Source organism: Oncorhynchus masou, chromosome 1, assembly GCF_036934945.1.
Source record: "Oncorhynchus masou masou isolate Uvic2021 chromosome 1, UVic_Omas_1.1, whole genome shotgun sequence".
NCBI classification, from domain to species: domain Eukaryota; kingdom Metazoa; phylum Chordata; class Actinopteri; order Salmoniformes; family Salmonidae; genus Oncorhynchus; species Oncorhynchus masou.
Genome location: NC_088212.1, coordinates 704,689 through 730,290, shown reverse-complemented (window position 1 = coordinate 730,290; position 25,602 = coordinate 704,689). Strand labels below are relative to the sequence as shown.

Below are 25,602 nucleotides of genomic sequence, written 5' to 3'. Positions count from 1 at the left end.
ATTCACTACTACTATGGCTGACCCTGTAAAACAACACAACTACTATCACTACTATGGCTGACCCTGTAAAACAACACAATTCACTACTACTATGGCTGACCCTGTAAAACAACACAATTCTCCACTACTATGGCTGACCCTGTAAAACAACACAATTCACTACTACTATGGCTGACCCTGTAAAACAACACAATTCACCACTACTATGGCTGACCCTGTAAAACAACACAATTCACCACTACTATGCCTGACCCTGTAAAACAACACAATTCACTACTACTATGGCTGACCCTGTAAAACAACACAATTCACTACTACTATGGCTGACCCTGTAAAACAACACAACTACTAATACTACTACTATGGCTGACCCTGTAAAACAACACAATTCACTACTACTATGCCTGACCCTGTAAAACAACACAATTCACCACTACTATGCCTGACCCTGTAAAACAACACAATTCACTACTACTATGGCTGACCCTGTAAAACAACACAATTCACTACTACTATGCCTGACCCTGTAAAACAACACAACTACTAATACTACTACTATGGCTGACCCTGTAAAACAACACAATTCACTACTACTATGCCTGACCCTGTAAAACAACACAATTCACCACTACTATGCCTGACCCTGTAAAACAACACAATTCACTACTACTATGGCTGACCCTGTAAAACAACACAATTCACTACTACTATGCCTGACCCTGTAAAACAACACAATTCACTACTACTATGGCTGACCCTGTAAAACAACACAATTCACTACTACTATGGCTGACCCTGTAAAACAACACAATTCACTACTACTATGCCTGACCCTGTAAAACAACACAATTCACCACTACTATGGCTGACCCTGTAAAACAACACAATTCACTACTACTATGGCTGACCCTGTAAAACAACACAATTCACTACTACTATGGCTGACCCTGTAAAACAACACAATTCACTACTACTATGCCTGACCCTGTAAAAAAACACAATTCACTACTACTATGCCTGACCCTGTAAAACAACACAATTCACTACTACTATGGCTGACCCTGTAAAACAACACAATTCACCACTACTATGGCTGACCCTGTAAAACAACACAATTCACTACTACTATGGCTGACCCTGTAAAACAACACAATTCAACACTACTATGGCTGACCCTGTAAAACAACACAATTCACCACTACTATGCCTGACCCTGTAAAACAACACAATTCACCACTACTATGGCTGACCCTGTAAAACAACACAATTCACCACTACTATGGCTGACCCTGTAAAACAACACAATTCACTACTACTATGGCTGACCCTGTAAAACAACACAACTACTATCACTACTATGGCCGACCCTGTAAAACAACACAATTCACTACTACTATGGCTGACCCTGTAAAACAACACAACTACTATCACTACTATGGCTGACCCTGTAAAACAACACAATTCACCACTACTATGGCTGACCCTGTAAAACAACACAATTCTCCACTACTATGGCTGACCCTGTAAAACAACACAATTCACTACTACTATGGCTGACCCTGTAAAACAACACAATTCACCACTACTATGGCTGACCCTGTAAAACAACACAATTCACCACTACTATGCCTGACCCTGTAAAACAACACAATTCACCACTACTATGCCTGACCCTGTAAAACAACACAATTCACTACTACTATGGCTGACCCTGTAAAACAACACAATTCACTACTACTATGGCTGACCCTGTAAAACAACACAACTACTAATACTACTACTATGGCTGACCCTGTAAAACAACACAATTCACTACTACTATGGCTGACCCTGTAAAACAACACAATTCACTACTACTATGCCTGACCCTGTAAAACAACACAATTCACAACTACTATGGCTGACCCTGTAAAACAACACAATTCACTACTACTATGGCTGACCCTGTAAAACAACACAATTCACTACTACTATGCCTGACCCTGTAAAACAACACAATTCACCACTACTATGCCTGACCCTGTAAAACAACACAATTCACTACTACTATGGCTGACCCTGTAAAACAACACAATTCACTACTACTATGGCTGACCCTGTAAAACAACACAATTCACTACTACTATGGCTGACCCTGTAAAACAACACAACTACTATCACTACTATGGCTGACCCTGTAAAACAACACAATTCACCACTACTATGGCTGACCCTGTAAAACAACACAATTCTCCACTACTATGGCTGACCCTGTAAAACAACACAATTCACTACTACTATGCCTGACCCTGTAAAACAACACAATTCACCACTACTATGGCTGACCCTGTAAAACAACACAATTCACCACTACTATGCCTGACCCTGTAAAACAACACAATTCACTACTACTATGGCTGACCCTGTAAAACAACACAATTCACTACTACTATGGCTGACCCTGTAAAACAACACAATTCACTACTACTATGCCTGACCCTGTAAAAAAACACAATTCACTACTACTATGCCTGACCCTGTAAAACAACACAATTCACTACTACTATGGCTGACCCTGTAAAACAACACAATTCACCATTACTATGGCTGACCCTGTAAAACAACACAATTCACTACTACTATGGCTGACCCTGTAAAACAACACAATTCACCACTACTATGGCTGACCCTGTAAAACAACACAATTCACCACTACTATGCCTGACCCTGTAAAACAACACAATTCACCACTACTATGGCTGACCCTGTAAAACAACACAATTCACCACTACTATGGCTGACCCTGTAAAACAACACAATTCACTACTACTATGGCTGACCCTGTAAAACAACACAACTACTATCACTACTATGGCCGACCCTGTAAAACAACACAATTCACTACTACTATGGCTGACCCTGTAAAACAACACAACTACTATCACTACTATGGCTGACCCTGTAAAACAACACAATTCACCACTACTATGGCTGACCCTGTAAAACAACACAATTCTCCACTACTATGGCTGACCCTGTAAAACAACACAATTCACTACTACTATGGCTGACCCTGTAAAACAACACAATTCACCACTACTATGGCTGACCCTGTAAAACAACACAATTCACCACTACTATGCCTGACCCTGTAAAACAACACAATTCACTACTACTATGGCTGACCCTGTAAAACAACACAATTCACTACTACTATGGCTGACCCTGTAAAACAACACAACTACTAATACTACTACTATGGCTGACCCTGTAAAACAACACAATTCACTACTACTATGCCTGACCCTGTAAAACAACACAATTCACCACTACTATGCCTGACCCTGTAAAACAACACAATTCACTACTACTATGGCTGACCCTGTAAAACAACACAATTCACTACTACTATGCCTGACCCTGTAAAACAACACAATTCACTACTACTATGGCTGACCCTGTAAAACAACACAATTCACTACTACTATGGCTGACCCTGTAAAACAACACAATTCACTACTACTATGCCTGACCCTGTAAAACAACACAACTACTAATACTACTACTATGGCTGACCCTGTAAAACAACACAATTCACTACTACTATGCCTGACCCTGTAAAACAACACAATTCACCACTACTATGCCTGACCCTGTAAAACAACACAATTCACTACTACTATGGCTGACCCTGTAAAACAACACAATTCACTACTACTATGCCTGACCCTGTAAAACAACACAATTCACTACTACTATGGCTGACCCTGTAAAACAACACAATTCACTACTACTATGGCTGACCCTGTAAAACAACACAATTCACTACTACTATGCCTGACCCTGTAAAACAACACAATTCACCACTACTATGGCTGACCCTGTAAAACAACACAATTCACTACTACTATGGCTGACCCTGTAAAACAACACAATTCACTACTACTATGGCTGACCCTGTAAAACAACACAATTCACTACTACTATGCCTGACCCTGTAAAAAAACACAATTCACTACTACTATGCCTGACCCTGTAAAACAACACAATTCACTACTACTATGGCTGACCCTGTAAAACAACACAATTCACCACTACTATGGCTGACCCTGAAAAACAACACAATTCACTACTACTATGGCTGACCCTGTAAAACAACACAATTCACCACTACTATGGCTGACCCTGAAAAACAACACAATTCACTACTACTATGGCTGACCCTGTAAAACAACACAATTCACCACTACTATGGCTGACCCTGTAAAACAACACAATTCACCACTACTATGCCTGACCCTGTAAAACAACACAATTCACCACTACTATGGCTGACCCTGTAAAACAACACAATTCACCACTACTATGGCTGACCCTGTAAAACAACACAATTCACTACTACTATGGCTGACCCTGTAAAACAACACAACTACTATCACTACTATGGCCGACCCTGTAAAACAACACAATTCACTACTACTATGGCTGACCCTGTAAAACAACACAACTACTATCACTACTATGGCTGACCCTGTAAAACAACACAATTCACCACTACTATGGCTGACCCTGTAAAACAACACAATTCTCCACTACTATGGCTGACCCTGTAAAACAACACAATTCACTACTACTATGGCTGACCCTGTAAAACAACACAATTCACCACTACTATGGCTGACCCTGTAAAACAACACAATTCACCACTACTATGCCTGACCCTGTAAAACAACACAATTCACCACTACTATGCCTGACCCTGTAAAACAACACAATTCACTACTACTATGGCTGACCCTGTAAAACAACACAATTCACTACTACTATGGCTGACCCTGTAAAACAACACAACTACTAATACTACTACTATGGCTGACCCTGTAAAACAACACAATTCACTACTACTATGGCTGACCCTGTAAAACAACACAATTCACTACTACTATGCCTGACCCTGTAAAACAACACAATTCACTACTACTATGGCTGACCCTGTAAAACAACACAATTCACTACTACTATGGCTGACCCTGTAAAACAACACAATTCACTACTACTATGCCTGACCCTGTAAAACAACACAATTCACCACTACTATGCCTGACCCTGTAAAACAACACAATTCACTACTACTATGGCTGACCCTGTAAAACAACACAATTCACTACTACTATGGCTGACCCTGTAAAACAACACAATTCACTACTACTATGGCTGACCCTGTAAAACAACACAATTCACTACTACTATGGCTGACCCTGTAAAACAACACAACTACTATCACTACTATGGCTGACCCTGTAAAACAACACAATTCACCACTACTATGGCTGACCCTGTAAAACAACACAATTCTCCACTACTATGGCTGACCCTGTAAAACAACACAATTCACTACTACTATGGCTGACCCTGTAAAACAACACAATTCACCACTACTATGGCTGACCCTGTAAAACAACACAATTCACCACTACTATGCCTGACCCTGTAAAACAACACAATTCACTACTACTATGGCTGACCCTGTAAAACAACACAATTCACTACTACTATGCCTGACCCTGTAAAAAAACACAATTCACTACTACTATGCCTGACCCTGTAAAACAACACAATTCACTACTACTATGGCTGACCCTGTAAAACAACACAATTCACCACTACTATGGCTGACCCTGTAAAACAACACAATTCACTACTACTATGGCTGACCCTGTAAAACAACACAATTCACCACTACTATGGCTGACCCTGTAAAACAACACAATTCACCACTACTATGCCTGACCCTGTAAAACAACACAATTCACCACTACTATGGCTGACCCTGTAAAACAACACAATTCACTACTACTATGGCTGACCCTGTAAAACAACACAACTACTATCACTACTATGCCTGACCCTGTAAAACAACACAATTCACTACTACTATGGCTGACCCTGTAAAACAACACAACTACTATCACTACTATGGCTGACCCTGTAAAACAACACAATTCACCACTACTATGGCTGACCCTGTAAAACAACACAATTCACTACTAATATGGCTGACCCTGTAAAACAACACAACTACTATCACTACTATGGCTGACCCTGTAAAACAACACAATTCACCACTACTATGGCTGACCCTGTAAAACAACACAATTCACCACTACTATGGCTGACCCTGTAAAACAACACAATTCACTACTACTATGGCTGACCCTGTAAAACAACACAACTACTATCACTACTATGGCTGACCCTGTAAAACAACACAATTCACCACTACTATGCCTGACCCTGTAAAACAACACAATTCTCCACTACTATGGCTGACCCTGTAAAACAACACAATTCACTACTACTATGGCTGACCCTGTAAAACAACACAATTCACCACTACTATGCCTGACCCTGTAAAACAACACAATTCACCACTACTATGCCTGACCCTGTAAAACAACACAATTCACTACTACTATGGCTGACCCTGTAAAACAACACAATTCACTACTACTATGGCTGACCCTGTAAAACAACACAACTACTAATACTACTACTATGGCTGACCCTGTAAAACAACACAATTCACTACTACTATGGCTGACCCTGTAAAACAACACAATTCACTACTACTATGCCTGACCCTGTAAAACAACACAATTCACTACTACTATGGCTGACCCTGTAAAACAACACAATTCACTACTACTATGGCTGACCCTGTAAAACAACACAATTCACTACTACTATGCCTGACCCTGTAAAACAACACAATTCACCACTACTATGCCTGACCCTGTAAAACAACACAATTCACTACTACTATGGCTGACCCTGTAAAACAACACAATTCACTACTACTATGCCTGACCCTGTAAAACAACACAATTCACTACTACTATGGCTGACCCTGTAAAACAACACAATTCACTACTACTATGGCTGACCCTGTAAAACAACACAACTACTATGGCTGACCCTGTAAAACAACACAATTCACCACTACTATGGCTGACCCTGTAAAACAACACAATTCTCCACTACTATGGCTGACCCTGTAAAACAACACAATTCACTACTACTATGGCTGACCCTGTAAAACAACACAATTCACCACTACTATGGCTGACCCTGTAAAACAACACAATTCACCACTACTATGCCTGACCCTGTAAAACAACACAATTCACTACTACTATGGCTGACCCTGTAAAACAACACAACTACTAATACTACTACTATGGCTGACCCTGTAAAACAACACAACTACTAATACTACTACTATGGCTGACCCTGTAAAACAACACAATTCACTACTACTATGGCTGACCCTGTAAAACAACACAATTCACTACTACTATGCCTGACCCTGTAAAACAACACAATTCACCACTACTATGCCTGACCCTGTAAAACAACACAATTCACTACTACTATGGCTGACCCTGTAAAACAACACAATTCACTACTACTATGCCTGACCCTGTAAAACAACACAATTCACTACTACTATGGCTGACCCTGTAAAACAACACAATTCACTACTACTATGGCTGACCCTGTAAAACAACACAATTCACTACTACTATGCCTGACCCTGTAAAACAACACAATTCACCACTACTATGCCTGACCCTGTAAAACAACACAATTCACTACTACTATGGCTGACCCTGTAAAACAACACAATTCACTACTACTATGCCTGACCCTGTAAAAAAACACAATTCACTACTACTATGCCTGACCCTGTAAAACAACACAATTCACTACTACTATGGCTGACCCTGTAAAACAACACAATTCACCACTACTATGGCTGACCCTGTAAAACAACACAATTCACTACTACTATGGCTGACCCTGTAAAACAACACAATTCACCACTACTATGGCTGACCCTGTAAAACAACACAATTCACCACTACTATGCCTGACCCTGTAAAACAACACAATTCACCACTACTATGGCTGACCCTGTAAAACAACACAATTCACCACTACTATGGCTGACCCTGTAAAACAACACAATTCACTACTACTATGGCTGACCCTGTAAAACAACACAACTACTATCACTACTATGGCCGACCCTGTAAAACAACACAATTCACTACTACTATGGCTGACCCTGTAAAACAACACAATTCACTACTACTATGGCTGACCCTGTAAAACAACACAATTCACCACTACTATGCCTGACCCTGTAAAACAACACAATTCACTACTACTATGGCTGACCCTGTAAAACAACACAATTCACTACTACTATGGCTGACCCTGTAAAACAACACAATTCACTACTACTATGGCTGACCCTGTAAAACAACACAATTCACTACTACTATGGCTGACCCTGTAAAACAACACAACTACTAATACTACTACTATGGCTGACCCTGTAAAACAACACAATTCACTACTACTATGGCTGACCCTGTAAAACAACACAATTCACTACTACTATGCCTGACCCTGTAAAACAACACAATTCACTACTACTATGGCTGACCCTGTAAAACAACACAATTCACTACTACTATGGCTGACCCTGTAAAACAACACAATTCACTACTACTATGGCTGACCCTGTAAAACAACACAATTCACCACTACTATGGCTGACCCTGTAAAACAACACAATTCACCACTACTATGGCTGAACCTGTAAAACAACACAATTCACTACTACTATGGCTGACCCTGTAAAACAACACAATTCACCACTACTATGGCTGACCCTGTAAAACAACACAATTCACCACTACTATGGCTGACCCTGTAAAACAACACAACTACTATCACTACTATCTATGATGAGTCTACTCACTATCTATGATGAGTCTACTCACTAGTGTCTATGGTGAGTCTACTCACTAGTATCTATGGTGAGTCTATTCATTAGTATCTATGGTGAGTCTACTCACTATCTATGATGAGTCTACTCACTAGTGTCTATGATGAGTCTACTCACTATCTGTGATGAGTCTACTCACTATCTATGATGTGTCTGCTCACTAGTATCTATGATGAGTCTACTGACTAGTATCTATGATGTGTCTGCTCACTAGTATCTATGATGAGTCTGCTCACTGGTATCTATGATGACTCTATTCACTATCTATGATCAGTCTACTCACTATCTATGATGAGTCTACTCACTAGTGTCTATGGTGAGTCTACTCACTAGTATCTGTGGTGAGTCTATTCACTAGTATCTATGGTGAGTCTTCTCACTATCTATGATGAGTCTACTCACTAGTGTCTATGATGAGTCTACTCACTATCTGTGATGAGTCTACTCACTATCTATGATGAGTCTACTGACTAGTATCTATGATGTGTCTGCTCACTAGTATCTATGATGAGTCTGCTCACTGGTATCTATGATTTTACATTTACATTTAAGTCATTTAGCAGACGCTCTTATCCAGAGCGACTTACAAATTGGTGAACTCACCTCCTGACATCCAGTGGAACAGCCACTCCACAATAGTGCATCTAAATCATTAAGGGGGGGGTGAGAAGGATTACTTATCCTATCCTAGGTATTCCTTGAAGAGGTGGGGTTTCAGGTGTCTCCGGAAGGTGGTGATTGACTCCGCTGTCCTGGCGTCGTGAGGGAGTTTGTTCCACCATTGGGGGGCCAGAGCAGCGAACAGTTTTGACTGGGCTGAGCGGGAACTGTACTTCCTCAATGGTAGGGAGGCGAGCAGGCCAGAGGTGGATGAACGCAGTGCCCTTGCTTGGGTGTAGGGCCTGATCAGAGCCTGGAGGTACTGCGATGCCGTTCCCCTCACAGCTCCGTAGGCAAGCACCATGGTCTTGTAGCGGAATGACTCTATTCACTATCTATGATCAGTCTACTCACTATCTATGATAGGTCTACTCACTATCTATCTATGATGAGTCTACTCACTAGTATCTATGGTGAGTCTACTCACTAGTATCTATGATGAGCCTACTCACTATCTATGATGAGTCTACTCACTATCTATGATGAGTCTACTCACTATCTATGATGAGTCTACTCTAGAATCTATGATGAGTCTACCAACTAGTATCTATGATGAGTCTACTCACTAGTATCTATGATGAGTCTACTCACTATCTATGATGAGTCTACTCTAGTATGTATGATGAGTCTATTCTAGAATCTATGATGAGTCTACTCACTAGTGTCTATGATGAGTCTACTCACTAGTATCTATGGTGAGTCTACTCACTATCTATGATGAGTCTACTCACTATCTATGATGAGTCTACTCACAATCTATGATGAGTCTACTCACTAGTATCTATGATGAGTCTACTCACTGGTATCTATGATAGGTCTACTCACTAGCATCTATGATAGGTCTACTCACTAGTATCTATGATGAGTCTACTCACTAGTATCTATGATAGGTCTACTCACTACTATCTATGATGAGTCTACTCACTAGTATCTACGATGAGTCTACTCACTAGTATCTATGATAGGTCTACTCACTACTATCTATGATGAGTCTACTCACTAGTATCTACGATGAGTCTACTCACTATCTATGATGAGTCTACTCTAGAATCTATGATGAGTCTACTCACTACTATCTATGATGAGTCTACTCACTAGTATCTACGATAGGTCTACTCACTCGTATCTATGATGAGTCTAATCACCAGTATCTATGATAGGTCTACTCACTAGTATCTATGATGAGTCTTACTGCATCCTTCTAGTATGGACATGTCTTACTGCATCCTTCTAGTATGGACATGTCTTACTGCATCCTTCTAGTATGGACATGTCTTACTGCATCCTTCTAGTATGGACATGTCTTACTGCATCCTTCTAGTATTGAACTTCTGTCTTAGAAAGTCCAGACACAAAATAATAAAAAGCTAATTAATTACTTAAAAATCATACAATGTGATTTTTGGGATTTTTGTTTTAGATTCCGTCTCTCACAGTTGAAGTGGATCTATGATTAAAAAAATTACAGACCTCTACATGCTTTGGAAGAAGGAAAACCTGCAAAATCGGCAGTGTATCAAATACTTGTTCTCCCCACTGTACATATCCGTCTGTCTGTGACCAAAGGTTTGCTTCCACTCTATACCCTCTCTACTCTCCCCCTGTACTGCCACCACAAATATAACCTCGGCGTTCAGCCATGCTGCTGGAATGAGGTTGACCTTCTCTGTTAACAGCTGCTCTCTCTCACACACACACAGCCTGACCCTCTCACTCACTCATACATCTCTCACAGACACAGTCGTGCTTCTCTACCCAGGAGTATCAGCCTAACCCGGACCCAACGAGGTAGGACCCCAACACGGCTACAACATGTCGGATAATAGTTCTAAGATCGACACGGACGTGTGGACCCTAACTCGGTTTGTGATGGAGACGGGGCGCCAGGTCAAGGGGTCAACAGGAGAGCTGACCCAGCTGATTAACAGTCTGCTGACATCCATCAAAGCCATCTCCTGCGCCGTGCGTAAGGCCGGACTCGCACACCTGTAAGTACTACACTGTCTCCCTGACTACAGCACACCTGTAAGTACTACACTGTCTCCCTGCACCTCCACCTGTAAGTACTACACTGTCTCCCTGACTACAGTACACCTATAAGTACTACACTGTCTCCCTGACTACAGCACACCTGTAAGTACTACACTGTCTCCCTGACTACAGTACACCTGTAAGTACTACACTGTCTCCCTGACTACAGTACACCTGTAAGTACTACACTGTCTCCCTGCACCTCCACCTGTAAGTACTACGCTTTCTCTCTGCACCTCCACCTGTTAGTTCTACACTGTCTCTCTGCACCTCCACCTGTACCTTTGAAACATAATTCAAAAGTTATTGGAAAGTCCTGATTGAAAGTTATGAACCATTTTCAATTCATTCATGCAACATGGATGGCAGAAGAGATTGAGAGACAGACAGCGTTTGTGATAGAGACAGTATATAGTGTTAATTAAGGACGTCCCCCTCTGCAGTGTGACATGTTTCTACGGTACTCTCCTCTCAGTTGAATCAGAGCAACAGGATGTTAAAGTCAGTTAGCTAACTACTGTTTGAGAGTAACCTACAGGCAGCAGCATGTGAATGAAATGGGTGTGGTGAGTTGAATGCATGGGGACACATGTTCCTTCATGACCTGTGATATTTAAGGCTGAATGTAGATAGCTGTTCTCTGGGACAGTACAGGATGTTGTATTCAGCAGGAGATAGCGTTTTTAAAGCCCTTTTTGCATCAGCCGATGTCACAAAGTGCTATACAGAAACCCAGCCTAAAACCCCAAGCAGCAAGCAATGCAGATGTAGAAGCCTGGTGGCTAGGAAAAACTCCCTAGAAAGGCAGGAACTTAGGAAGAAATCTAGAGAGGAACCAGGGGCTGAGGGGTGGCCAGTGATCTTCTGGCTGTGCCAGATGGAGATCATAAAAGTACATGGCCAAGATGTTCATAGATGACCAGCAGGGTAAAATAATAATATTCACAGTGGTTGTAGAGGGGGCAACAGGTCAACACCTCATGAGTAAATGTCAGTTGGCTTTTCATAGCTGATCATTCAGAGTTAGAGACAGCAGACACAGTAGAGAGAGAGTCGAAAACAGCAGGTCTGGGACAGGTAGCACTTCCGGTGAACAGGTCAGGGTTCCATAGCCGCAGGCAACACAGTTGAAACTGGAGCAGCAGCACGACCAGGTAGACTGGGGACAGCAAGGAGTCATCATGCCAGGTAGTCTTGAGGCATGATCCTAGGGCTCAGGTCCTCCGAGAGAAGAGAGAAAAGAGAGAAAGAGAGAGAGAAATAGTTAGAGGGAGCATACTTAAATTCACACAGGACACCGGATAAGACAGGAGAAGTACTCCAGACATAACAGACTGACCCTAGCCCCCCGACACAAACTACTGCAGCATAAGTACTGGAGGCTGAGACAGGAGGGGACTGGAGGCACTGTGGCCTCGTCCGACGATACCCACAGGACAGGGCCAACCAGGCAGGATATAACCCCACCCACTTTGCCAAAGCACATCCCCCACACCACGAGAGGGATATCTTCAAACCACCAACTTACTACCCTGAGATAAGGCTGAATATAGCCCACAAAGATCTCCCCCACAGCAAGAACCCGAGGGGGGCGCCAACCCGGACAGGAAGATCACATCATTGACTCAACCCACTCAAGTGATGCACCCCTCCAAGTTACAGCATGGAAGAGCACCAGTAAGCCCGTGACTCAGCCTCTGTAATAGGGTTAGAGGCAGAGAATCCCGGTGGAGAGAGGGGAACCGGCCAGGCAGAGACAGCAAGGGCGGTCCGTCGCTCCAGAGCCTTTCCGTTCACCTTCACACCCCTGGGCCAGACTACACTCAATCATAGGACCTACTGAAGAGATGAGTCTTCAATAAAGACTTAAAGTTTGAGACCGAGTCTGCATCTCTCACATGGATAGGCAGATCATTCCATAAAAATGTAGCTCTATAGGAGAAAGCCCTAGCTCAGGCTGTTTGCTTTGAAGGTTAGCAGTAAAACCTTGAAATCATCCCTAGCCTTAACAGGAAGCCAGTGTAGAGAGGCTAGCACTGGAGTAATATGATCACATTTTTTGGTTCTAGTCAAGATTCTAGCAGCCGTGTTTAGAACTTGTTTAGATCTTATTGTTTCTTGGGACGTAGAACTAGCATCTCTGTTTTGTTCGAGTTTAAAAGTAACACATTTTCCTTGTGTCTGAAACACAGGCTTCCAGGGAGGGCAATTTTAGGGCTTCACCATGTTTCATTGAAATGTACAGCTCTGTATCATCCGCATAGCAGTGAAAGTTAACATTATGTTTCCAAATGACATCACCAAGAGGTCAAACATATAATGAAAACAATAGTGGTCCTAAAACGGAACCTTGAGGAACACCAACATTTACAGTTGATTTGTCAGAGGACAAACCATCCACAGAGACAAACTGATATCAAAAGCAGCATTAAGGTCTAGGAGCACAATGACAGATGCAGAGCCTCGGTCTGATGCCATTAAAAGGTAATTTACCACCTTCACGACTGCAGTCTCAGTGCTATGATGGGGTGTAAAACCAGACTGAAGCATTTCGTATACATTGTTTGTCTTCAGGAAGGCAATGTGTTGCTGCTCAACAGCTTTTTCAAGAATGTTTGAGAGGAATTGGAGATTCGATATAGGCCGATTAGTTTTTATATTTTCTCGTCAAGGTTTGGCTTTTTCAAGAGAGGCTTTATTACTGCCACTTTTAGTGAGTTTGGTACACATCCGGTGGATAGAGAGCTGTTTATTATGTACAACATAGGAGGACCAAGCACAGTAGCAGCTCTTTCCGTAGTTTAGTTGGACGAGGGTCCAGTATGCAGTTTGAAGGTTTAGAGGCCATGATTATTTTCATCAATGTGTCAAGAGACAAAGTACTAAAACACTTGAGTGTTTCCCTTGATCTTAGTGTCTGGGATCTACATCTGTTTATATTAGTTACTGTGCTGTTACTAAGCAGTAATGCATTATGGCAGTGTTACGTTACTACACCTAATAGGAAATGCACATGCGCACTGGAATGCCGGGAACTGTAGAGCAGGAGGGGTTTTGACTAAACGAAAACTAACTGTACTCGCGTCTCCTGCCTGGTCATTTCTCCACAACACAAATATTACACTTAGGTCCTGGCAGTGTTGTGCAGACTCAGGACAACTGAGCTTTGGAGGAATACGCAGATTTAAAGAGGAGTCCGCAATTTGCTTCCTAATGATCATGATCTTTGTGAAAGCCATCCTCTCTTGGGGAATGCTGTTTTTAGTTAGCTTTGCTACAGCAACAAACATTTATTTTGGATTGTTCTTATTCTCCTCAATTAAGTTGGAAAAATAGAATGATGGAGCAGCAATGAGGGCTCTTCGATACCTCACTGTACTGTCTTTTCAAGCTAATTGGAAGACTTCCAGTTTGGTGCAGCACCATTTCCTTTCCAATTTTCTGGAAGCTTGCTTCAGGGCTTGGGTTTTTCTGTATACCAGGGAGCTAGTTTTTATGACAAATGTTTTAGGGGTGCGACTGCATCTAGGGTATTATGCAAGGTTACATTTAATTCCTCAGTTAGGTGGTTAACCGATTTTTGGGTAGGTGGAGGGAGTCTGAAAGGGCATCTAGGAATCTTTGGGTTGTCTGAGAATTTGTATCCGGTGGGTAGGGAGGCGTTCATTATATTCAACATAGGAGGGCCAAGCACAGGAAGCAGCCAGTTAGGTGGTTAACCGATTTTACAGAACGGCTTTTGATGATCCCTGGTTGGGGTCTAAGCAGATTATTTGTTGCAAACATATAAAATGGTGTTCCAACAGTCTAGGATTATAAGGAAAAACATTAAGATCCACAATATTTATTCCACTGGACAAAACTAGGTCCAGACTGTGGCAGTGAGTCGGTCTGGAGACATGTTGGACAAAACTAGATACGCTTTTCCATGTGAATATTAAAGTCACCAAAAATGTTTATATTATCTGCCATGACTTCAAGGTTTGATAGGAATTCAGGGAACTCAGTGAGGAATGCTGTATATGGCCCAGGAGACCTGTGAACAGTAGCTGTAACAAGTGTTTGAGTAGGCTGCATAGATTTCCTGACTAGAAGCTCAAACCGAAAACGCAGCTTCATTAACCAGTACCCTCAAACACCAGTCTCAACGTCAACAGTGAAGAGGTGACTCCGGGATGCTGGCCTTCTAGGCAGAGTTCCTCTGTCCAGTGTCTGTGTTCTTTTGCTCATCTTAATCTTTTCTTTTTATTGGCCAGTCTGAGATATGGCTTTTTCTCGTTTGCCGATCTTAATCTTTTCTTTTTATTGGCCAGTCTGAGAGATGGCTTTTTCTTTGCATCTCTGCCTAGAAGGCCAGCATCCCGGAGTCGCTTCTTCACTGTTGACGTTGAGACTGGTGTTTTGCGGGTAATATTTAATGAAGCTGCCAGTTGAGGACTTGTGAGGCGTCTGTTCTCAAGCCAGACACTTTAATATACTTGTCCTCTTGTTCAGTTGTGCACTCTTTCTATTCTCCCACTCTTTCTATTCTGGTTAGATCCAGTTCACGCAGTTCTGTGAAGGGAGTTGTACACAGTGCTGTACGGGATCTGCAGTTTCTTGGCAATTTCTCGCATGGAATAGCCTTCATTTCTCAGAACAAGAATAGACTGATGAGTTTCAAAAGAAAGTCCTTTGTTTCTGTTCATTTTGACCCACAAATGCTGATGCTCCACATACTCAACTGGTTGCCGTACTAAGAGGTGATGCAGCCACTCAATGTTGCAGCTTTAGAACGTTTTGAAGATCTGAGATCAGAAAATGTTTCAGCCTCCTGAGGGAGAAGAGGTGTTGTCGTGCCTTCACATGTGGCGAATACAATGTGAGATTCGTGTGTGGATATAAATATATATATACCATTGTAATTCCTTAGTGATGGAAGGAGGGAGAGAGAGAGGGGGAGGGAGAGAGAGAGGGGGAGGGAAGAGAGAGAGAGAGAGAGAGAGAGAGAGAGAGAGAGAGAGAGAGAGAGAGAAAGAGAGAGAGAGAGAGAGAGAGAGAGAGAGAGAGAGAGAAAGAGAGAGAGAGAGAGAGAGAGAGGGAGAGAGATTCAGATTTCGAAAACTTTAATGTCCTCAAAGAGGCAATTCATCTTGCAGCAGTCATAAAACATAAAACATCTAAAAATCTAAAATAAATAGCAAAGGATATTTACAAACAAATAGGCAGGGCAAGTGCAATTAGTCCAACATTTGTTAAGTTGCAGAATTGCATTTGGAATAAAAGAGAACTTGGCACTTTTTTTGACGTTAGGTAGTCTGTACCTGCAACCAGAGGGAAGGAGCTGGAATTCAGGGTGAAGTGGATGGGAAGAGTCATCCTCTATTGTATTTGTCTGGTGAGGACCTGCCTTACAACAGGCCTACAAGCCCTCAGTCCAGCCTCTTTCAACCTATTGCGGACAGTCTGAGCACTGATGGTGGGATTTTGTTTTCCTGGTGTAATTCGGGCAGTTGTTGTTGCCATCCTGTACCTGTCCTGCAGGTGTGTCCCGCAGGTGTGATGTTCGGATGTACCGATCCTGTGCAGGTGTTGTTACACGTGGTCTGCCACTGCGAGGATGATCAGCTGTCCGTCCTGTCTCCCTGTTGCAGTGTCTTAGGCGTCTCACAGTACGGACATTGCGATTTATTGCCCTGGCCACATCTGCAGTCCTCATGCCTCCTTGCAGCATGCTTAAGGCACGTTCACGCAGATGAGCAGGGACCCTGGGCATCTTTCTTTTGGTGTTTTTCAGAATCAGTAGAAGGCCTCTTTAGTGTCCTAAGTTTTCATAACTGTGACCTTAATTGCCTACTGTCTATAAGCTGTTAATGTTTTAACGACCGTTCCACAGGTGCATGTTCATTAATTGTTTATGGTTCATTGAACAATTATGGGAAACAGTGTTTAAACCCTTTTGAATGAAGATCTATGAAGTTATTTTGATTTTTACGAATTATCTTTGAAAGACAGGGTCCTGAAAAAGGGACGTTTCTTTTTTTGCTGAGTTTATTTAATATTAGATGGGATGACTCACACCAGACAGTAAAATCATTCAGAGTCCGTGTTCCATCTCATCCCCTTCGAGAAGACTGACCAAAGCAGTATGGTCAGCATATTTGATCAGGTGTCGCCCTGGGAACCCGACTCCGGCAGCTGTCTGTATACAGTATGTATAGTATTGGTGAAAGAACACTGCCCTGTGGGGTTCCAACTGAAGCAGTACCCACCTCAGAGAGTGTGTTGCCAACTCGTACCTGCTGAGACCTATCAGTTAGGAAGTTGGTGATCCATGTGATGAGCATCAAGTCCCAAGTCTCCTCTCAGTCTGTCCGCGAGGAAGAACGGATTGATTGTGTTAAATGATGAGGAGAAATCTCCAAATATGATACGCACATGGGTTTAGTGCCCTTTAAATATGATACGCACACGGGTTTTACTGCCCTCCAAATGATTGATACACACATGGGTTTAGTGCCCTTTAAATATGATACACACATGGGTTTTACTGCCCTCCAAATGACTGATACGCACATGGGTTTTACTGCCCTTTAAATATGATACACACATGCATTTTACTGCCCTTTAAATATGATACACACATGGGTTTTACTGCCCTCCAAATGATTGGTACACACATGGGTTTTACTGCCCTTTAAATATGATATGCACATGGGTTTACTGCCCTTTAAATATGATACACACATGGGTTTTACTGCCCTCAAAATGATTGATACGCACATGGGTTTTACTGCCCTCAAAATGATTGATACGCACATGGGTTTTACTGCCCTCAAAATGATTGATACGCACATGGGTTTTACTGCCCTCCAATTGATTGATACACATGGGTTTTACTGCCCTCAAAATGATTGATACACACATGGGTTTTACTGCCCTCAAAATGATTGATACGCACATGGGTTTTACTGCCCTCAAAATGATTGATACACACATGGGTTTTACTGCCCTCAAAATGATTGATACGCACATGGGTTTTACTGCCCTCCAAATGATTGATACACATGGGTTTTACTGCCCTCAAAATGATTGATACGCACATGGGTTTTACTGCCCTCAAAATTATTGATACGCACATGGGTTTTACTGCCCTCAAAATGATTGATACACACATGGGTTTTACTGCCCTCAAAATTATTGATACGCACATGGGTTTTACTGCCCTCAAAATTATTGATACGCACATGGGTTTTACTGCCCTCAAAATGATTGATACACACATGGGTTTTACTGCCCTCAAAATGATTGATACGCACATGGGTTTTACTGCCCTCAAAATGATTGATACGCACAGGGGTTTTACTGCCCTCCAAATATGATACGCACATGGGTTTTACTGCCCTCCAAATATGATACGCACAGGGGTTTTACTGCCCTCAAAATGATTGATACGCACATGGGTTTTACTGCCCTCAAAATGATTGATACGCACATGGGTTTTACTGCCCTCAAAATGATTGATACGCACATGGGTTTTACTGCCCTCCAATTGATTGATACACATGGGTTTTACTGCCCTCAAAATGATTGATACACACATGGGTTTTACTGCCCTCAAAATGATTGATACGCACATGGGTTTTACTGCCCTCAAAATTATTGATACGCACATGGGTTTTACTGCCCTCAAAATGATTGATACACACATGGGTTTTACTGCCCTCAAAATGATTGATATGCACATGGGTTTTACTGCCCTCAAAATGATTGATACGCACATGGGTTTTACTGCCTTCCAAATGATTGATACACACATGGGTTATACTGCCCTCAAAATGATTGATACGCACATGGGTTTTACTGCCCTCAAAATTATTGATACGCACATGGGTTTTACTGCCCTCAAAAAGATTGATACAAATGGGTTTTACTGCCCTCAAAATGATTGATAAGCACATGGGTTTTACTGCCCTCAAAATTATTGATACGCACATGGGTTTTACTGCCCTCAAAATGATTGATACACACATGGGTTTTACTGCCCTCAAAATGATTGATATGCACATGGGTTTTACTGCCCTCAAAATGATTGATACGCACATGGGTTTTACTGCCTTCCAAATGATTGATACACACATGGGTTATACTGCCCTCAAAATGATTGATACGCACATGGGTTTTACTGCCCTCAAAATTATTGATACGCACATGGGTTTTACTGCCCTCCAAATATGATACGCACATGGGTTTTACTGCCCTCCAAATATGATACGCACAGGGGTTTTACTGCCCTCAAAATGATTGATACGCACATGGGTTTTACTGCCCTCAAAATATGATACGCACAGGGGTTTTACTGCCCTCAAAATGATTGATACACACATGGGTTTTACTGCCTTCAAAATGATTGATACGCACAGGGGTTTTACTGCCCTCAAAATGATTGATACGCACATGGGTTTTACTGCCCTCAAAATGATTGATACGCACATGGGTTTTACTGCCCTCAAAATGATTGATACGCACATGGGTTTTACTGCCCTCCAAATATGATACGCACATGGGTTTTACTGCCCTCCAAATATGATACGCACACGGGTTTTACTGCCCTCAAAATGATTGATACGCACATGGGTTTTACTCTCCTCAAAATGATTGATACACACATGGGTTTTACTGCCCTCAAAATGATTGATATGCACATGGGTTTTACTCTCCTCAAAATGATTGATACACACATGGGTTTTACTGGTAGTGTTGAGGATGTATGCAGATTGGAGGGGGTCAACAATGTGACTGGTGGTGTTGAGGATGTATGCAGATTGGAGGGGTCAACAAGGTGACTGGTAGTGTTTCAGGATGTATGCAGATTGGAGGGGGTCAACAAGGTGACTGGTGTTGTTGAGGATGTATGCAGATTGGAGGGGTCAACAAGGGACAACAAAATGACTGGTAGTGTTGAGGATGTATGCAGATTGGGTCAACAAGGTGACTGGTAGTGTTGAGGATGTATGCAGATTGGAGGGGTCAACAAGGTGACTGGTAGTGTTTCAGGATGTATGCAGATTGGAGGGGTCAACAAGGTGACTGGTGTTGTTGATGATGTATGCAGATTGGAGGGGTCAACAAGGGACAACAAAATGACTGGTAGTGTTGAGGATGTATGCAGATTTGGTCAACAAGGTGACTGGTAGTGTTGAGGATGTATGCAGATTGGAGGGGTCAACAAGGTGACTGGTAGTGTTGAGGATGTATGCAGATTGGAGGGGTCAACAAGGTGACTGGTAGTGTTTCAGGATGTATGCAGATTGGGTCAACAAGGTGACTGGTAGTGTTGAGGATGTATGCAGATTGGAGGGGTCAACAAGGTGACTGGTAGTGTTTCAGGATGTATGCAGATTGGAGGGGTCAACAAGGTGACTGGTAGTGTTGAGGATGTATGCAGATTGGAGGGGTCAACAAGGTGACTGGTAGTGTTTCAGGATGTATGCAGATTGGAGGGGTCAACAAGGTGACTGGTGTTGTTGAGGATGTATGCAGATTGGAGGGGTCAACAAGGTGACTGGTGGTGTTGATGATGTATGCAGATTGGAGGGGTCAACAAGGTGACTGGTAGTGTTGAGGATGTATGCAGATTGGAGGGGTCAACAAGGTGACTGGTAGTGTTGAGGATGTATGCAGATTGGAGGGGTCAACAAGGTGACTGGTAGTGTTGAGGATGTATGCAGATTGGAGGGGTCAACAAGGTGACTGGTAGTGTTTCAGGATGTATGCAGATTGGAGGGGTCAACAAGGTGACTGGTGGTGTTGAGGATGTATGCAGATTGGAGGGGTCAACAAGGTGACTGGTAGTGTTTCAGGATGTATGCAGATTGGAGGGGTCAACAAGGTGACTGGTAGTGTTGAGGATGTATGCAGATTGGAGGGGTCAACAAGGTGACTGGTAGTGTTGAGGATGTATGCAGATTGGAGGGGTCAACAAGGTGACTGGTGTTGTTGAGGATGTATGCAGATTGGAGGGGTCAACAAGGTGACTGGTAGTGTTGAGGATGTATGCAGATTGGAGGGGTCAACAATGTGACTGGTAGTGTTGAGGATGTATGCAGATTGGAGGGGTCAACAATGTGACTGGTAGTGTTGAGGATGTATGCAGATTGGGTCAACAAGGTGACTGGTGGTGTTGAGGATGTATGCAGATTGGAGGGGGTCAACAAGGTGACTGGTAGTGTTTCAGGATGTATGCAGATTGGAGGGGTCAACAAGGTGACTGGTATTGTTGATGATGTATGCAGATGGGAGGGGTCAACAAGGTGACTGGTAGTGTTGAGGATGTATGCAGATTGGAGGGGTCAACAAGGTGACTGGTAGTGTTTCAGGATGTATGCAGATTGGAGGGGTCAACAAGGTGACTGGTAGTGTTGAGGATGTATGCAGATTGGAGGGGTCAACAAGGTGACTGGTAGTGTTGAGGATGTATGCAGATTGGAGGGGTCAACAAGGTGACTGGTGGTGTTGAGGATGTATGCAGATTGGGTCAACAAGGTGACTGGTAGTGTTGAGGATGTATGCAGATTGGAGGGGTCAACAAGGTGACTGGTAGTGTTTCAGGATGTATGCAGATTGGAGGGGTCAACAAGGTGACTGGTGTTGTTGAGGATGTATGCAGATTGGAGGGGTCAACAAGGTGACTGGTGGTGTTGATGATGTATGCAGATTGGAGGGGTCAACAAGGTGACTGGTAGTGTTGATGATGTATGCAGATTGGAGGGGTCAACAAGGTGACTGGTAGTGTTGAGGATGTATGCAGATTGGAGGGGTCAACAAGGTGACTGGTAGTGTTGAGGATGTATGCAGATTGGAGGGGTCAACAAGGTGACTGGTGTTGTTGAGGATGTATGCAGATTGGGTCAACAAGGTGACTGGTGGTGTTGATGATGTATGCAGATTGGAGGGGTCAACAAGGTGACTGGTAGTGTTTCAGGATGTATGCAGATTGGAGGGGTCAACAAGGTGACTGGTAGTGTTTCAGGATGTATGCAGATTGGAGGGGTCAACAAGGTGACTGGTAGTGTTGAGGATGTATGCAGATTGGAGGGGTCAACAATGTGACTGGTAGTGTTGAGGATGTATGCAGATTGGAGGGGTCAACAAGGTGACTGGTAGTGTTGAGGATGTATGCAGATTGGAGGGGTCAACAAGGTGACTGGTAGTGTTTCAGGATGTATGCAGATTGGAGGGGTCAACAAGGTGACTGGTAGTGTTGAGGATGTATGCAGATTGGAGGGGTCAACAAGGTGACTGGTAGTGTTGAGGATGTATGCAGATTGGAGGGGTCAACAAGGTGACTGGTAGTGTTCAGGATGTATGCAGATTGAAGGTGTCAACAAGGTGACTGGTAGTGTTGAGGATGTATGCAGATTGGAGGGGTCAACAAGGTGACTGGTAGTGTTGAGGATGTATGCAGATTGGAGGGGGTCAACAATGTGACTGGTGTTGTTGAGGATGTATGCAGATTGGAGGGGTCAACAAGGTGACTGGTAGTGTTGAGGATGTATGCAGATTGGAGGGGTCAACAAGGTGACTGGTGTTGTTGAGGATGTATGCAGATTGGAGGGGTCAACAAGGTGACTGGTAGTGTTTCAGGATGTATGCAGATTGGAGGGGTCAACAAGGTGACTGGTAGTGTTTCAGGATGTATGCAGATTGGAGGGGTCAACAAGGTGACTGGTAGTGTTGAGGATGTATGCAGATTGGAGGGGTCAACAATGTGACTGGTAGTGTTGAGGATGTATGCAGATTGGAGGGGTCAACAAGGTGACTGGTAGTGTTGAGGATGTATGCAGATTGGAGGGGTCAACAAGGTGACTGGTAGTGTTTCAGGATGTATGCAGATTGGAGGGGTCAACAAGGTGACTGGTAGTGTTTCATGATGTATGCAGATTGGGTCAACAATGTGACTGGTAGTGTTCAGGATGTATGCAGATTGGAGGGGTCAACAAGGTGACTGGTAGTGTTTCAGGATGTATGCAGATTGGAGGGGTCAACAAGGTGACTGGTAGTGTTTCAGGATGTATGCAGATTGGAGGGGTCAACAAGGTGACTGGTAGTGTTGAGGATGTATGCAGATTGGAGGGGTCAACAAGGTGACTGCTGGTGTTGAGGATGTATGCAGATTGGAGGGGTCAACAAGGTGACTGGTAGTGTTGAGGATGTATGCAGATTGGAGGGGTCAACAAGGTGACTGGTAGTGTTCAGGATGTATGCAGATTGGAGGGGTCAACAAGGTGACTGGTAGTGTTGAGGATGTATGCAGATTGGAGGGGTCAACAAGGTGACTGGTGGTGTTGATGATGTATGCAGATTGGAGGGGTCAACAAGGTGACTGGTAGTGTTGAGGATGTATGCAGATTGGAGGGGTCAACAAGGTGACTGGTAGTGTTGAGGATGTATGCAGATTGGAGGGGTCAACAAGGTGACTGGTAGTGTTGAGGATGTATGCAGATTGGAGGGGTCAACAAGGTGACTGGTGGTGTTGATGATGTATGCAGATTGGAGGGGTCAACAAGGTGACTAGGTAGTGTTGAGGATGTATGCAGATTGGAGGGGTCAACAAGGTGACTGGTAGTGTTGAGGATGTATGCAGATTGGAGGGGTCAACAAGGTGACTGGTAGTGTTGAGGATGTATGCAGATTGGAGGGGTCAACAAGGTGACTGGTGTTGTTGAGGATGTATGCAGATTGGGTCAACAAGGTGACTGGTGGTGTTGATGATGTATGCAGATTGGAGGGGTCAACAAGGTGACTGGTAGTGTTTCAGGATGTATGCAGATTGGAGGGGTCAACAAGGTGACTGGTAGTGTTTCAGGATGTATGCAGATTGGAGGGGTCAACAAGGTGACTGGTAGTGTTGAGGATGTATGCAGATTGGAGGGGTCAACAATGTGACTGGTAGTGTTGAGGATGTATGCAGATTGGAGGGGTCAACAAGGTGACTGGTAGTGTTGAGGATGTATGCAGATTGGAGGGGTCAACAAGGTGACTGGTAGTGTTGAGGATGTATGCAGATTGGAGGGGTCAACAATGTGACTGGTAGTGTTGAGGATGTATGCAGATTGGAGGGGTCAACAAGGTGACTGGTAGTGTTTCAGGATGTATGCAGATTGGAGGGGTCAACAAGGTGACTGGTAGTGTTGAGGATGTATGCAGATTGGAGGGGTCAACAAGGTGACTGGTAGTGTTTCAGGATGTATGCAGATTGGAGGGGGTCAACAAGGTGACTGGTAGTGTTTCAGGATGTATGCAGATTGGGTCAACAAGGTGACTGCTGGTGTTGAGGATGTATGCAGATTGGAGGGGTCAACAAGGTGACTGGTAGTGTTTCAGGATGTATGCAGATTGGGTCAACAAGGTGACTGCTGGTGTTGAGGATGTATGCAGATTGGAGGGGTCAACAAGGTGACTGGTAGTGTTGAGGATGTATGCAGATTGGAGGGGTCAACAAGGTGACTGGTATTGTTTCAGGATGTATGCAGATTGGAGGGGGTCAACAAGGTGACTGGTAGTGTTGAGGATGTATGCAGATTGGAGGGGGTCAACAATGTGACTGGTGGTGTTGAGGATGTATGCAGATTGGAGGGGTCAACAAGGTGACTGGTAGTGTTTCAGGATGTATGCAGATTGGAGGGGGTCAACAAGGTGACTGGTGTTGTTGATGATGTATGCAGATTGGAGGGGTCAACAAGGTGACTGGTAGTGTTTCAGGATGTATGCAGATTGGAGGGGTCAACAAGGTGACTGGTAGTGTTGAGGATGTATGCAGATTGGAGGGGTCAACAAGGTGACTGGTAGTGTTTCAGGATGTATGCAGATTGGGTCAACAAGGTGACTGGTAGTGTTGAGGATGTATGCAGATTGGAGGGGTCAACAAGGTGACTGGTAGTGTTTCAGGATGTATGCAGATTGGAGGGGTCAACAAGGTGACTGGTGTTGTTGAGGATGTATGCAGATTGGAGGGGTCAACAAGGTGACTGGTAGTGTTTCAGGATGTATGCAGATTGGAGGGGTCAACAAGGTGACTGGTGTTGTTGATGATG

At 43.3% G+C, this 25,602-nt stretch overlaps 1 protein-coding gene across 1 annotated transcript in view; it reads left to right on the top strand.

Annotated features, from left to right (window-relative positions):
* Window positions 1–11,187: 11,187 nt before the first annotated feature.
* The window catches only part of LOC135544201 (fructose-1,6-bisphosphatase isozyme 2-like), a 47,292-nt gene continuing 32,877 nt past the window's right edge, over window positions 11,188–25,602 (top strand). The window contains exon 1 of the mRNA XM_064971681.1: window positions 11,188–11,484. Coding sequence (XP_064827753.1) covers window positions 11,309–11,484 — 176 coding nt within the window. The 5' untranslated portion in view covers window positions 11,188–11,308. The remainder of the gene's footprint in view (window positions 11,485–25,602) is intronic.